The sequence below is a fragment of the Chrysochloris asiatica genome, unplaced genomic scaffold, assembly GCF_000296735.1.
Source record: "Chrysochloris asiatica unplaced genomic scaffold, ChrAsi1.0 scaffold00032, whole genome shotgun sequence".
Lineage (NCBI taxonomy): Eukaryota > Metazoa > Chordata > Mammalia > Afrosoricida > Chrysochloridae > Chrysochloris > Chrysochloris asiatica.
Window position 1 is genome coordinate 13,834,101 of NW_006408550.1, and position 13,919 is coordinate 13,848,019.

At 40.2% G+C, this 13,919-nt stretch overlaps 1 protein-coding gene across 1 annotated transcript in view; it reads right to left on the reverse strand.

Moving 5' to 3' along the window:
* Positions 1 to 13,919, reverse strand: part of CTTNBP2 (cortactin binding protein 2) — a 182,049-nt gene that overhangs the window by 58,414 nt on the left and 109,716 nt on the right. Inside the window, exons 8-9 of the mRNA XM_006859316.1 lie at positions 11,904 to 12,155; positions 299 to 416 (exon numbers count right to left, since the gene is read on the reverse strand). Of these exons, the coding sequence (XP_006859378.1) occupies positions 299 to 416; positions 11,904 to 12,155 (370 nt within the window). The remainder of the gene's footprint in view (positions 1 to 298; positions 417 to 11,903; positions 12,156 to 13,919) is intronic.

Below are 13,919 nucleotides of genomic sequence, written 5' to 3' on the forward strand. Positions count from 1 at the left end.
GAACATCAGTCATAGAAAACCCTGTGGAGCACAGTTCTCCTCTGACACACAAGGGGTCACCATGAGTTGGAACTGACCTGATGGCAATTGGTACTGCTGGTGGCAATTCTGCAAAAAACTACTTGACATGAAAAAGGAAATAATTACCCCTTTTATAATCAATAAAGTGCTTTTGTAATAGTGAGGGTTCAAAGAAGGCTGTGAAACAAATGAGAAAACTGCAGTTGCATCGTATGCTTCCCATTTCACTCTAGGCTTCCCAGCATAGATGGACGATGATGCCGTAAATACCACTCACTCAGATTCTCCAGCAGATGCTTGCAGTCATCCGTGGCAACGTCGTGAACTGTCCGATTGCATTGGTCTTTCCTTTCAGGCTCCAGTCCTCCATGCTGACACAAGACCTCCAGGCAGTTCTGGAAAGACAAGAGTTCTGTCACCTCTAGCTCTGAATGTATTAACAAGGGCAAAAAACAAAAAAAAATTGGTTGGTTGATGATGCATGGACAGGAATTGTAACTATGGCAATGAAACGATATATGATAGAATGAATGTAAAACTAATGTTCTCCCATGTAAACTATCACATAATTCACAATAAACATTTATTGAAAAAAAGAAAGTCTTGTGCAACAACAACAACAACAACACCTAAGAGAACAGTCAGTTGCCTGCAGCAAGTAGTCAATCAGGAATTCACAAATTAATCTAAACAATGTCTAGAAATGGAAAGCAAAAAATACTTCATTTTAGTTCAAGTCATAGGCTCAAAACATTGTTCCGAAGAGCAGTCTCTCAACTTAAAACAGAAAAAAAAAAAAAAAAGAATTGTGTTTACTAATCACTCAGTTTGTTGAGGGAAATTGGGAAATTAAGAAAGAAATTGGCTTCAGAAACAAGATCCTTTTATGGTAATTTGGCAATATAAACCCAAAAGACTTTTGCTACAACTGGCTGCTTCTAGACTATAACCATTTACAGCTTCATGGTAGGTTACTGCAGGACTCCACTTGAACAACTATGTTCTGGAGTCCTCCAACGTACATTTGTATTTAGGATTACGAGACTCTACGTATTTTATTTGAAAAATATGAACACCATACTGATGGAGCTTTTAGAAAACATTCCCAATAGAAGTTAAACATTATGTTCCTTCTTTTTTTCAACTTGTTCCTCTTCCGTGTTGTTTAAGGAAGTCTCCATTAAAAAATTATCAGTGTACCACTCATCTGTCTGTTAGTTTGTCGGACTGTGGTGGCTTGTGTGTTCCTACGATGCTGGAATCTATGCCACCAGCATTTTAAATACCAGCAGGATCACTCAAGGTGGTCAGGTTTCAGCGGGACTTCCAGACTGAGATAAACTAGGAAGAGGAAGGGATGGATCACTATGTCATCAGACCTTGTGTGTGTGTGTGTGTGTGTGTGTGGGTGGTGAGGGGTGATGGGGAGGAGATTGCTTATTTCTGTATATTAACTGATCTGATCAGTTGTCTGTTTATTCTTGTGGAGAATAAGAGCAGCAGAATATTGTCTGATATGTTGTTGTTTAGTGCTGTGGAGTCGGTTCCGACCCATAGTGACCCCAGATAGGGTTTCTGAGGCTGTAATTCTTTGCAGGAGCAGAAAACCTCATCTTTCTCCTATGTAGCTGCTGGTGGGCTCAAACTGAGGACTCGGTGGTTTGCTGAAATTTCAATGCTTATTATTGTATGGAATAACTGCACTCCCCAAAAATGCAGAGAGTAATTGGTATTTTCTGGCTGTTTTATAGCCTTGCTGTCAAAATTAAAAGCTAGAAACACTTTAAATTCCCCAATAAACAATATAATTGTATTTTTTTAAAAAAAGAAGAAAAATTATCAGTGACCTATGGACCATGGTGTTGCACTGCAGATAAGCAAGGAATTGCTAGCCAAAAGGTTGGCAGTTACCAGCTGCTCCTTTGGAACCAACTCCACAACAACCAGGGACTGAAAAGTCTTAGTTCCCTAGATTTTGTCAAATGCAAAGTAGAAGACAACAGAAAATGCATACATTTTCTAATAAATAATAAAACACAGCAGGATACTACATCAGCATATTTACCAAGGAACTCTGCTTTATCAGCTTTTACTACTGCACGGCTTGTTTACTGATTCTCCACAAGGATAAACATACAACTGATCAGATTAGTAAATAACCGAAATAAGCAGTCTCCTCCCCATCACCCCTCCAACCTCCCCCCACCCCCCGACACACACACAAGGTCTAACAACATAGTAAACCAAGCAGTCTGAAAAATCTACTTCTAGCTGTAAAACACCTTTACGCTCCATCTCAATCGCTCAGTCCTCCCTTCTGCCACCAGAGGTTAACTACTGCTCTCATTTCTTATCCTGGAGATTGGCTGTTTGAATTCTATGTAAAACATATATATTATTACCTAAGTAGAATCATATTGACTTCTTTCATTCAACAAAAGATCTGTAAGATCTATCCATGTGTTGGGAGTAATCATAGTTCATCCTGTTTTTACATATTTTTGTGTGGCATTCCATTTCATGACTACACCACAACTTACTTATCTATTCCATGAATGGGCATTTGGATTCTATTTAAACATGTCTTTGGTAGCACATGTCTGGATTTCTGTTGGGTATATATACCAGAGTTGGGCTGCACATATGTTCTATGTTAAGAGACACTGGAAAGAACTTTTCTTAAGTGGTTACACCAAATTCCTCTCCCATCAGTAGTATATGAGTTTCAGTTGCTTCGTACTGTTCCCCAAACACACTTTTAGATACATTAATGAGTTCACCAGAAAATATAGGAAATCCCTAAGTGCTGGAAAGAAAGAATGAAACAAAGAAAAAGCTGAAAAAGAAAAGTTGAAACCATTGGTAGAGTGAAATTGGAACCAGGAAGCCAGTGCTGGTCTGAAGGCAAAAAGGATATGTTTTAGGGATTAATGGATGGTGGGCCATGATTTCTGTGTGATTATCCTCCATTTTGGTCCAGGACTGGGCACTGTTTCATTCTGTTGGACACAGGGTCTCTATGAGTCCGTACTGACTTAACGGCACCTAACAGCAACACAAAGGCACCAACCAGGGCATCTGTTTCTTAGTGGCCTGTCCAGTTTGGAGAGACTGCTTCTGAAAACTGTAATCAAAGTTTGGCTACCATAAACTTAGAGTTTAAATGTAAGAAAACACTAAGCTAAGGAGCTACATGAAAAGAAAGCCAAATATAAAAATAAGTTTTTATGAAGCAGTTGTTACTACTAATGTATACCAAAAAATCAGTAAATGAGAAAGACAGTTAATGAGAAACTGAGACAAAATTGAGTTAGAATTTAACTCTAATAAGAGGATTAAATATAATGCAATTAAATAGAAAGCATTAAATTTGTGAATTCCCAAATGATAAATGACAAAAAAATAACACATCCTATTAGGCAGGTTAGTACTTGTAGCAAAAGTGGGTAATAGCCAAACAGATTTAAATTTTAATCTTGTGGATAAAAATTATTATGTGACCTTTGGTCAAATCATTGAATATTTATTTTCTGCTTCAGTCTCCTTATAGGGTTGTTATGTGATTTACACGAAAAGATGTTTACAAAACTTATTCTTGGCATATGCAAAAGTCTCAGCATTTATTGCTGTTGTTATGTACTGTTGAGTTGGTTTGTACTTAGAGTGATCCTGGTATAGGGTTTCCAAGGAGTGGCTAATGGGTTTGAACCACTGACTTTGTGGTTAGCAGTTTAGTGCTTATCTGACAGTGCTATACCAGGACTCCAATATTTACTGTTATTTTAAGTGCCACTGAGTCAGTTTTAACTCAGAGCAACCCTTTCAAGGAGTGACTGGTGGGTTTGAACCTCCAAACTTGTGGTTAGTGGTCCAGTGCTTATCCTAAAGTGTCACACCAGGACTCCAACAATATGTATGAGCTGCTGTAATCATTATAACCAACATCATCACCATAAATTGGAAAAAAATTCAAATATTCCGTCAAGTGTAGATGTATTGTGCTCTATAAATACCACTGCTATCTCGAGATAATTCTAGGTGATGTTACTTCAAACTATAAATACAAGTGAGAAAAAATCAAAACAAAACCAAAAAGCAGGCATCTGCATTTCTCCTGAATTGAGATTCTTTCATTTCTCATCTTCAAAGTGGTTACTTCTAATTTTGATTATAGTCAGGGAAGTGGTTGTTCTTGTTAAGTGCTGTCCAATTGGTTCTAATTCAAAGGGTCCCTGTATGGGCTTCCAAGGAACAGTTTGTGGGTTTGAACCACTGACCATGTGGTTAGCAGTCCAGTGCTTACCACACAGAATCCTATAATGCCACACTAGGAGTCTTCAGGTAGGTTTGTGGGTAATATTAAAGTGACTTTCTGGTGAAATGTCAGTCTCCCTGAGGGTTTAACATATCCACATTCTAAAGCCCGATGTTCCAAGCACTGTGCTGGGCGCCAAGGAGAAGGAGCACAAAGAGGATTAAAGCTTTAGCACAAAGTCACAAACCACAATCACTCTAACACTCTACATAGAGTTCATGCTCATTAAGCCTCACAACGATTTGATGACATCAGTGCTAGACACCTTGATGCCAGGCACTGTGCTCAGGGGTGTGATGATGACAAAGGTCACACACAGTTCATTTCTCAAAGAAGACCTAGTGGAGTAGTGGTTAAATGCTCCGCTGCTAAATGACAAGTTGGCAGTTTGAACCCTCTACCTACCATATGGGACAAAGATTTGACAGTAGGCTTCTGTAAAGATTTACAGCCTTGGAAACCCTATGGGGCAGTTCTATTCTGTCTGAAAGGATTGCTATGAGTAGGTATTGACTTGACAGCAATGGCTTTGTTTTTCCCTCACCCTGATTTCTGAGAGAGGATCCCAAAGTGTAGCAAAGAGTTAGACATGGGGAAAATATGCATCGAAAAGGGTGTTGAAATATGAGCAAAATTTCACTACATGGAGGAATAGGCAAAGGCTTAGATGAGGAGGAGGAAGATGAGTTGGGGGCTTGGAGGGCTGGTGGAGAAAACTACCTAAGGTCTCTCTTTGAGGTGCGGGGTTGCATGAAGAGGACGAATGCTAATGATGTCAGGCACTACATCTGGATAGGATTCCCAAGGTACTGAAACTGGGCAAGGTGTGCCACCCAGGTGATGTGGAACAAAGAATCCAGATGAAGGAATTGATCCAGCCTGCATTCTTATATTAATAAGGATAAAGCTATACCTTAGATAACAAAGACTTAAATATAAGCAAAAGCTTAAATGACAGCTTTTACTTCTATCCACATCCCATTAGGCAGAACTCAGGTACATGACACAATTGCCTGTAAAGGAGGCTGGAAAATAGAGTCTTAATTTGGGGTAGGGATTATAGAGGAGGAGTTACAAAGAGATGTTGAAAGATAATGGGACAATTCTACTAGGGGCCTTGAGAAGATGCCAAGATGACTAAGTAGAAACCCTAAGTCCCAAAGGCTAGAGACAAAATCAAAGTAAAGGCTGGGAGCCAAGTTTAGAACTGGACAGACAGAAAGTAAAGGCAGGTAGGGTGTGGGTATGTGTACTGTTTTGCAAAGGGGGATGGGTGGAGAGCTGGGGGGCAAGGCAGGCTGTGAGCTATCACAATGGGAAGTAAGGGAATAAAGCAAAGAGGCAGTTTTAAGTGTGAATGGGCAAAGAAGAAGTCGGCTGGAGTCAGCTTTGAAGGGCAAAGTGCTAAGCAGTTCTGAGGTTTTTCTGTGGAGACGGGGACATGTATGAATTACAGAGCTCTGGTAGCACAGTGGTTATGAGTCAGGCTGTTAATTTCAAGGTCAGCAGTTCAAAACTCTGGCTGGTCTGCTGAATAAAGATGAGGCTTTCTGCTCCTGTTAAGATTTACAGCCTTGGAAACCCTATGCAGGGTCGCTATGAGTTGGAACCAATTTTGCGGCTTCACCACTATCACCACTGTTCTAAAACCAATTGATGCATGTTGCTGTTGTTGTTATGATGTGCCATGGAGTCGGTTCCAACTCATAGTGACCCTGTACAGGGTTTCCGAGGCTGTAAATTTATGGGAGCAGAACACCTCATCTTTCTCCCGTGGAACAGCTGGTAGTTTTGAACTGCTGACCTTGTGGTTTGCAGCCCAATTCGTAACCACTATGCTACCAGAGCCCCTTTGCATAAGGAAGAGATATTGGAGAGGAGGAAAGTGATGGAAAGGAGCCCACCTCAGAGAGAACTGTTACCATCCATTCATGCACTGATTCAACAAATATTAGTCCTTTTCAATCAGAGACTCTGAAGGGCATGGTAAATACAAAGATAAAAGGATGTCTTTTGAAGATGGAGAATGGTCCAGAGACATACAGACAATTACAATATAGAGAACAAATTCTCAAAGGGAAGTGTGGAGAGGTGCCCTGGGAATGTCTAACTCCTAGGGGCCAACACTTGAGCCAAGATGTTTTTCAAGCAAAGAACGGTCAGGATAGAGAAAGGTAATTTGAGTTAATGGGAACAATAGATGTAGAGATGGGCAGAGGGAGATGTTTGCACAAGAGCTGGGCATGTCTGGTTAGAATAAACACACTAGGGAAAAGGCACAAAAGTGCTCCATGTGCTAAACAGAGACAAACGAGATCAGGAAGGGATGTGGGTGCCACAATGAATGTCTGACACTTACACCAGAGGGGACATGTTGGAAAGATGTTCCACAGGTAAATGGCACAACAACGTTCGCTAGTTGGAAAGCCCACTCTTAACAGCAGTGGAGGCACTGGAGATAGGGAGACCAGGAGCATGGCCCTGCATGAACCCAGGAAGCAGATGATGAGGGATTCCCACAGGCAGTACCCATAAAACTATGAAAGAAACAGCACTATGAAAAAAACTATTGTAAAATCTATTGTAGAGTTCTACTGATCCCTTAAATGCTAGAATAAGTAACCATGAATGCCTGGAGATATTGTTGGATTAAGAGAGGACAAACGAAAGATGTAGCCAAAATGGGAAGGAACATAATGCTGAAGTCTGTCATGGACTGAATACATCCCTGAAAAATGTGTGTCAACTTGACGAGGCTATGATTTCCAGTATTATGTAATTATCCTCCATTTTGGGATGTACTGTAAAGCCTAACCTTCAGTCAGGGGTTAATGAGGGAGGACCAGGTTCTGTTAAAGAGGATTCCATGATGTTTGTTGGGTCAATGATGCAGGATTAAGGAAGGATGTATCATACTTTCCAAAATCATCATTCTTACTTAGGTAAGAGCCCTGATCCGATATGTGAAGGGAATTTCCCCGGGGAAACTTCTGCATCACCTTTAATCATATAAGATATAAAAAGGAAAGATAGGCGAGCTGAGATAATGGAAATAAGTGTTTAGAACACAGGGAAAAAGTCAAGGTTGGAGATACGGGTTTGGGACTACACAATGATCATAGACGTCATTCATAAAAAGCAAAAGACTGAAAAACATTGAAAAAATAGGAGCAAAAGGCTAAGAATGAAGTTTGGGAATTACTTAGTTAAAAAGCAAAGAAGAAAAAGCCTGGTTAATGAAGCAGGAAAGGAAGCGAGGAAGTGGTGTGTTCTGGAAGCTCAGAGAAGGTCTACTGTCAACATATTAAACAACCCAGAGAGACTGAGGAAGACCATGAGTGGTCAGAAGCCACTTCCTTGGCAACATAAAATCGAGAATTATAATCCACTCTTATAGTCACAGAACACAAGGGGTCCATCCAATAAAAAAATTCCCTGGGTGTGAGAGCTTCAGCAATGCGTCAGAGCAGAGAGCTTCCTTTCTATTCATGTGGAGGGACTAAAACAAAGATTTATTCTCAATGATTAATTCAATAATCTCTTTAGAGTAGTCACAGGCCAATTTTAGTGAGAGGTACTCAGAGTACCAAACACTAAATGATGATTTGTATAAATTTCTTAACCACTGGGAAAAAGACCAAAGACTAAAAGGGGAAAAAAAACAAAACACTGATTTGGGGATCTGGTCTTCTATGATTCAAGTTTGGGAAACTAGTTAAACACTGTTTTTCAAGACTTAGTTTATCTCCAATATGAGGTTGGACTGGAGGAGTTATAATGTCCACTCAAGCTCTGAAATTCCATAGTTCTCTACTAAAAACAATGTGGATTAAACTGAAGTCATCTTCTTTTTGGGTAGTGTTATTACTACCATTGCACGAAAATTGCATGGTATGGTTAACAGGTTTTGAGGTTCTACGTGTGGTCAGTATATAATCTATTTACTAATATAGAGGTTAACTCAAATTTACTATTTATTTTTTCAGAAAACTGGCCTTAGCAATTTAGTTGTAACTAGATTGTTTTTCTTGAGAACTACTTCAGCCAGACAGAATACAAACAAAAGCAAATGATGCAAAAAATGTTTTCCAATAACTTTGACCGGGGAGGCATGGTACAAAGAGCAATAGAGTCAAGCAATCGGGGATTTATTCCCAACCTCTATCTATCTAGGTTGGTGATTGAAACCTCTAGGGCTTAAATGCCCTAATCATAAAATGATTACATTAGAATGGAAGATTAAATATCCATTCCAGGCCTAAAATATCTATTATTTTAATGGCTGAGCAGTGTAAGAATGTTGTCAACCATGCTCACTTAAAAAAAAAAAAAATCTCTCTATTCTTGTCCAAAATTCATCTTATACTTCTTAAACTAAGAAAATACAAGAGAGTCATATTCCTTGAGAATGAGGTCTCTTTATTTTCCTTCACTTAACAATGACTGAGCATTTACGAGAGTGCCAGGGACCTGAACATTGATGATGACACCATCCTTGATCATAAAAGTCCCAGGACTCACGAGGAGCTCATAATTAAGGATCTAAGCAACAACACAATTATTCTGCACTGCAGAGAAGCTCACCATTGGGAAGTGGGCTCCATTCTCCCCCTCAAACCAGTGCCTCAAACTAGACCAGTGAAGTTCAAGGGTTTTCTTTATGTTTTTTGCATCCAGGCCAAGTGTGTGAACAATCAATCCACTCTTCTTGGTGGTATCTGACATTACACTCAGATTTCTGGTAGGGAGAGAAGGCAGGTTGCAATCTACCCCCCTTCTATGCATCTCTCTACCATCAAATGAGTGTCACTATGTGGCGCTGTGGGTTAATGTGCCAGACTGCAAAGCTGTTTGAACTGCAAGGTCGGCAGTTCAAGCTTGCCAGATGCTCCTCCTCGGAAACCCTACACAGGGTCACTATGGGTCAGAACCGACTCTGTGGCACTTCACAATAACAACAACATCTTACATTGGAGTCCGGGTGTAGTGCTGCGGGTTAGTGCACTGCACTAAAAGTCAGAGAGATCTGCAGGTCAGTGGTTCAAGCTTACCAGTCATACCTTGGAAACCACAGGGTCACTATGAATCAGAACTGATTCACTCAATGGCACTTAACAACAACAACACCCTACATTAACCGTATTTTCAAATGTAAACTTCTCACATTTCCCATCTTTGTTTTCTAAAAACTTTAAATGCATTATTGTTGCTGTTAAGTGCTGTTTAATGGATTCTGACCCACTGCGGCCCTGCAGAGGGTTTCCAGGGAGCAGCTGGTGAGCTTGAACTACCAACCTTGCAGTTCAAACGACTTTGCAGTCTGGCACATTAGCCCAAAGCGCCACCCATTTAAGTCAATATGCAATATACTAAGTTTATTTTTATTTGTTTGTAATTGTTTAAGGGTAAAATGGACAAAACCCACTGCTAACAATCCATCCACATTGAGCCCAATCTTTCCTTTTTCTCACATTCTTAGTTTTTTTTTAAACTCTAAGTCCAAAATGAGTAAGTTCTGCCATTGATCACAGCAACAGGAAATTACCCAGTCAGGTGCTCAAAAAAACAAAAACAAAAACAAACTTTCCAGCTCTCCCCAGCTTTTTACATCGGGAAGAACAAACCTTCAGACTGAAACTTAGCATGTCTAAAATCAGATTCTGTCTCTTAATCACAACGGAGTGGCTTTTGTTCTTCCTCAAAACATTACTTTCGTCTTTCTACTGTTTCATCTACCCTTACTTCTCATATGAAATGAGTGCTCAACTTGGGGACATTTCTAGTCCATAATAGCCCTCCTTACCTCCCCTGCTATCGTCTTTCATGTAGATTACCATTCCCTGCCACCTCTATTTTTATTCCCCCATATCGTCTAAATATAATTGCTAAATTCATCATTTTAAACAATAGAATCAATTGTTTATTCCTTTGTCAAAACCTTTCAGTGGCCTTATTTACCTACTGAATGAATTCCTTCATGTGGCTTTGAAGGTCTCATGCCCCACGCTCTGCCAGACTCCATCTGGTCTTATTTCTCACTGCTCCTCGCTAGGTTCCAATGGGGCTATTCTTCACTTTCCTGCTTCCACACCTGGATTCTGCTGCTCCTTTCACCTAACTGCTCTCTCACCTGGAATGAAAACTTGAGCTCACCCTGCAAGACCTCAAATAATTTCCACCTCCTCCAAATGAATCATTCCTGGTCTTCACATCCCTGCAACTGTGACGTCTGAAATATATGGATTCTATTTTCTGCACAACCACAGCATTGGATCAACCATTTGTTTATTTGTTGTGGTGTGCTGTGGTGTCGTTCCGACTCATAGTGACCCTGTACGGGGTTTCTGAGGCTGTAAATCTTTATGGGAGCAGAAAGCCTCATCTTTCTCCCACAGAGCAGCTGGCAGTTTCGAACTGCTGACCCTGAGGTTCACAGCCCGATTCGTAACCACTACGCTACCAGAGCTCCTTGGATTACTCTTGTGTTAATTTGCTTGTGCTTCTTGTAACCTGCCACTTGTCTGATACAGTCAAACTAGATGCTACCTAATGGCAGAAACACCACCAGCAAAAGTTAGCATACACAATGCCTTGAATCTCTGCTCACCCTCAGTGAGTCCATTCCAACTCCTGGAGCTCCTATGTGTTTCAGAGAGGTGCACCCTATAGAGGTTTCAATGGTTGTGTTTGGGGGAGGTAGATCACTGGGCCCTTCTTCCACGGCACCACTGAATTTAAATCACTAACCTTGTGGTGTGTAGTCAGGTGCAAACCATTTACACCACCAGAGACTCCTGATGTGGCACTGTAGTATTAAGTACTAGACTGCTAACCACAAGGTCGGTGGTCCAAACCTACCAGCTATTCTTCGAAAACACTATATAGGGTCACTGTGAGTCAGAACCAACTCGACAGACTTGACAAAAATACCAATAAAGACCTTGCCTTACGTGCAAGAGCTTCCTAATAGATAACTGCTAAAGCATTATTATTGTTCAGGTGATGGAAACAGAAAAAGAGGCATGAATGAACAACATTCTATACTACTCTTTATTTATTTCTTTTAGGAATTAGGATTCTTTTACTCCAATGAATAAAAGCTGGAGCTTGCTCTTACATGTCAGTGAGCACATGCAGGTAGGGCCTAAGTGAGGCATTCAGGGCTTAGGGATGAGCATGAATGTCGTAGCCCTGGGGTGAACCCTGGCCCTGCTGCAAACCAGCAGCAATCTGAAGTAAACAACCCAATGGACTAAATCAATACCAATCTCCTGCCAATTGTAGTCTAGATATAATATGTGAAATTCACCTCACATTTTTCACTAACAAACTCCAAATAAATGATGTTTACGAAAAGTCTCTTATTCCTTTCACTATAGATTATCTTCTGAATAGGTTAAAAAAAAAAAAGTCAATTCCTTCTAGTAGTTAATATTCTCCTGCCTTGGTATTATTCAGTTTCCAATTATTCAATTTAAACACATTCAGTTAATAGCAGACTAACAGACAACTTTGCCACTCATCAAATTACAATGGTGGGGGCAAGGCCAGCTGCCAGCAGACGTACCTTAAAACCTTTTGAAGCAGCAATGTGGGCAGCAGTCCAGCCTTCTTTGTCGGCATGATTAATGAGGTCAGCAGGGATAACGGGCTTGGCTGTGCCTTCAGGACTTTCTCCTCCATCCAAGTCAAAGATGCCCCACTTGGGCTCCTCTTCGTTCAACCCATCTCCACAAGCTTGAGCTCGGTGATACATAAGGAGCTTGAGGCCCTCCACATTACCAGTGTCCACAGCTGCGTGAACCGGCGTCCAGCCATCCTGAAAACAAAGTGACCACGGGGAAAGAGCCAGTTGCAATATTACTGTTGAGAACAGTGCTGTTTAAAGTTCACCTCTAAATGTTCTTGGGCAAGGATTACTGAGTTAAGAAAAGCAGAAATTCTAATTCTAAATACAGCTCAGGAGCTGAGTAAAGTTCTTGACCTGTATCAATTACTCTATTTCCACTTCTATGACTTAAGTTTGCTTAAGATATTCTGTGAAAATCTCTGTCTGAAAGTTAACCACTTGAAGTCAGCAGGCATTTCTTAAGACCCTGAAGTAACCCTTACCACTACAGTACTGGTGTGGCGCTGTGGGTTAATGCACCAGACTGCAAAGCCATTTGAACTGCAAGGTTGGCTGTTCAAGCTCACCAGCTGCTCTTCGGAAACCCTACACAGGGTCGCTATGGGTCAGGATCGACTTGATGGCACTTAACAACAACAACAATACTGTGTGGTAAACCCAACCTCAATTTAATACTAAGGAAAAGAATAAACTTCAGCCTAAAGAGACTTTTAACATGAATAGACATGTGCACACCTATGTTCATTGCAACATTATTCACAATAGCATAAAGATGGAAACAATGTAAATGTCCTTCAGCAGCTGAATGGATGATGGTACATGAATATAATGGGATACTACGCAATGAGAGTAATGATGAGTCCAAAAAACCTCTTATAACATGTATGAATCTGGAACAAATTATGCTGAGTGAAATAGTTAACCACAAAAGAACAAATATTGTATGGTCTCACTTTTATAAAAGTCAAGAATTCATATATACACAGAAAGCAACATCCTTTCATGGTTACCAGGGATGGCAGGATAAGGGAAGGGAATTACTTTCTAGACAGTAGAGATTTGTTGTATTTGGTGAGGAGAAAGGCAATACCCAATATAGGTGAAGTCTACACAACTAGACCAAGGTAAATAAAGAAAAGAAGTACGCAAGAAAAAGGGCCAATTGTGGTAAATGCCATTAATATACAATTTTGCATTAACAGTAATCACAACTAAAACTACGTGTGTGGTTACATAAGTAGATATATATGTATAGGAAGGCATATGTGGAAATATGTGCATGCATGTACAAAACAGACATGTATACATAGATTGAATAGATCTATTTATACACACATACATGTTTGTATGTGCTGCATATACATGATAAAGCATACAGGATTCACAGTTATAGAGCCTTCCTAGATATATCTAAGCACTTTGTGGGACTGAGTTACTGGAATGAAAGGCTTCAAACCATAGTCTCTTGAGACAACCTGGTCAATTGACCTAACAGAACAATATAATATTCTGCATCCTAGTTTGGTGAGTACCATTCGAAGTCTTAAAAGCTTGCAAATGATCATTTAAGATGTAACTTTTGATCTCTACTTGTCAGGAACAAAAGAATGAAGGAAACCAAAGACTTAAAGAACTGAGTCCACAGGACCCACAGGCTCACTAGCCTGAGACCAGAAGAATTAGATGGTGCCCAGTTACCACTGCTGATGGTTCTGACTTGGGGGACATTAAAGGGCACTGGATAGAATGAGAGAAAAATGTAGAACAAAAGTCAAATTCCTAAAAATGGTCATATTTACTGGACTGATAAAGACTAGAGGAACCCTGAGGCTATCACCCTAAGATACTTTTCAAACTTGGAACTGAAGCCACTCTCGGAGGTCAACTTTCATCCAAATAACAGGCTGGCTTATAAAATAAACAATAACTACCATAAATGCTGTGTTCCCTTAA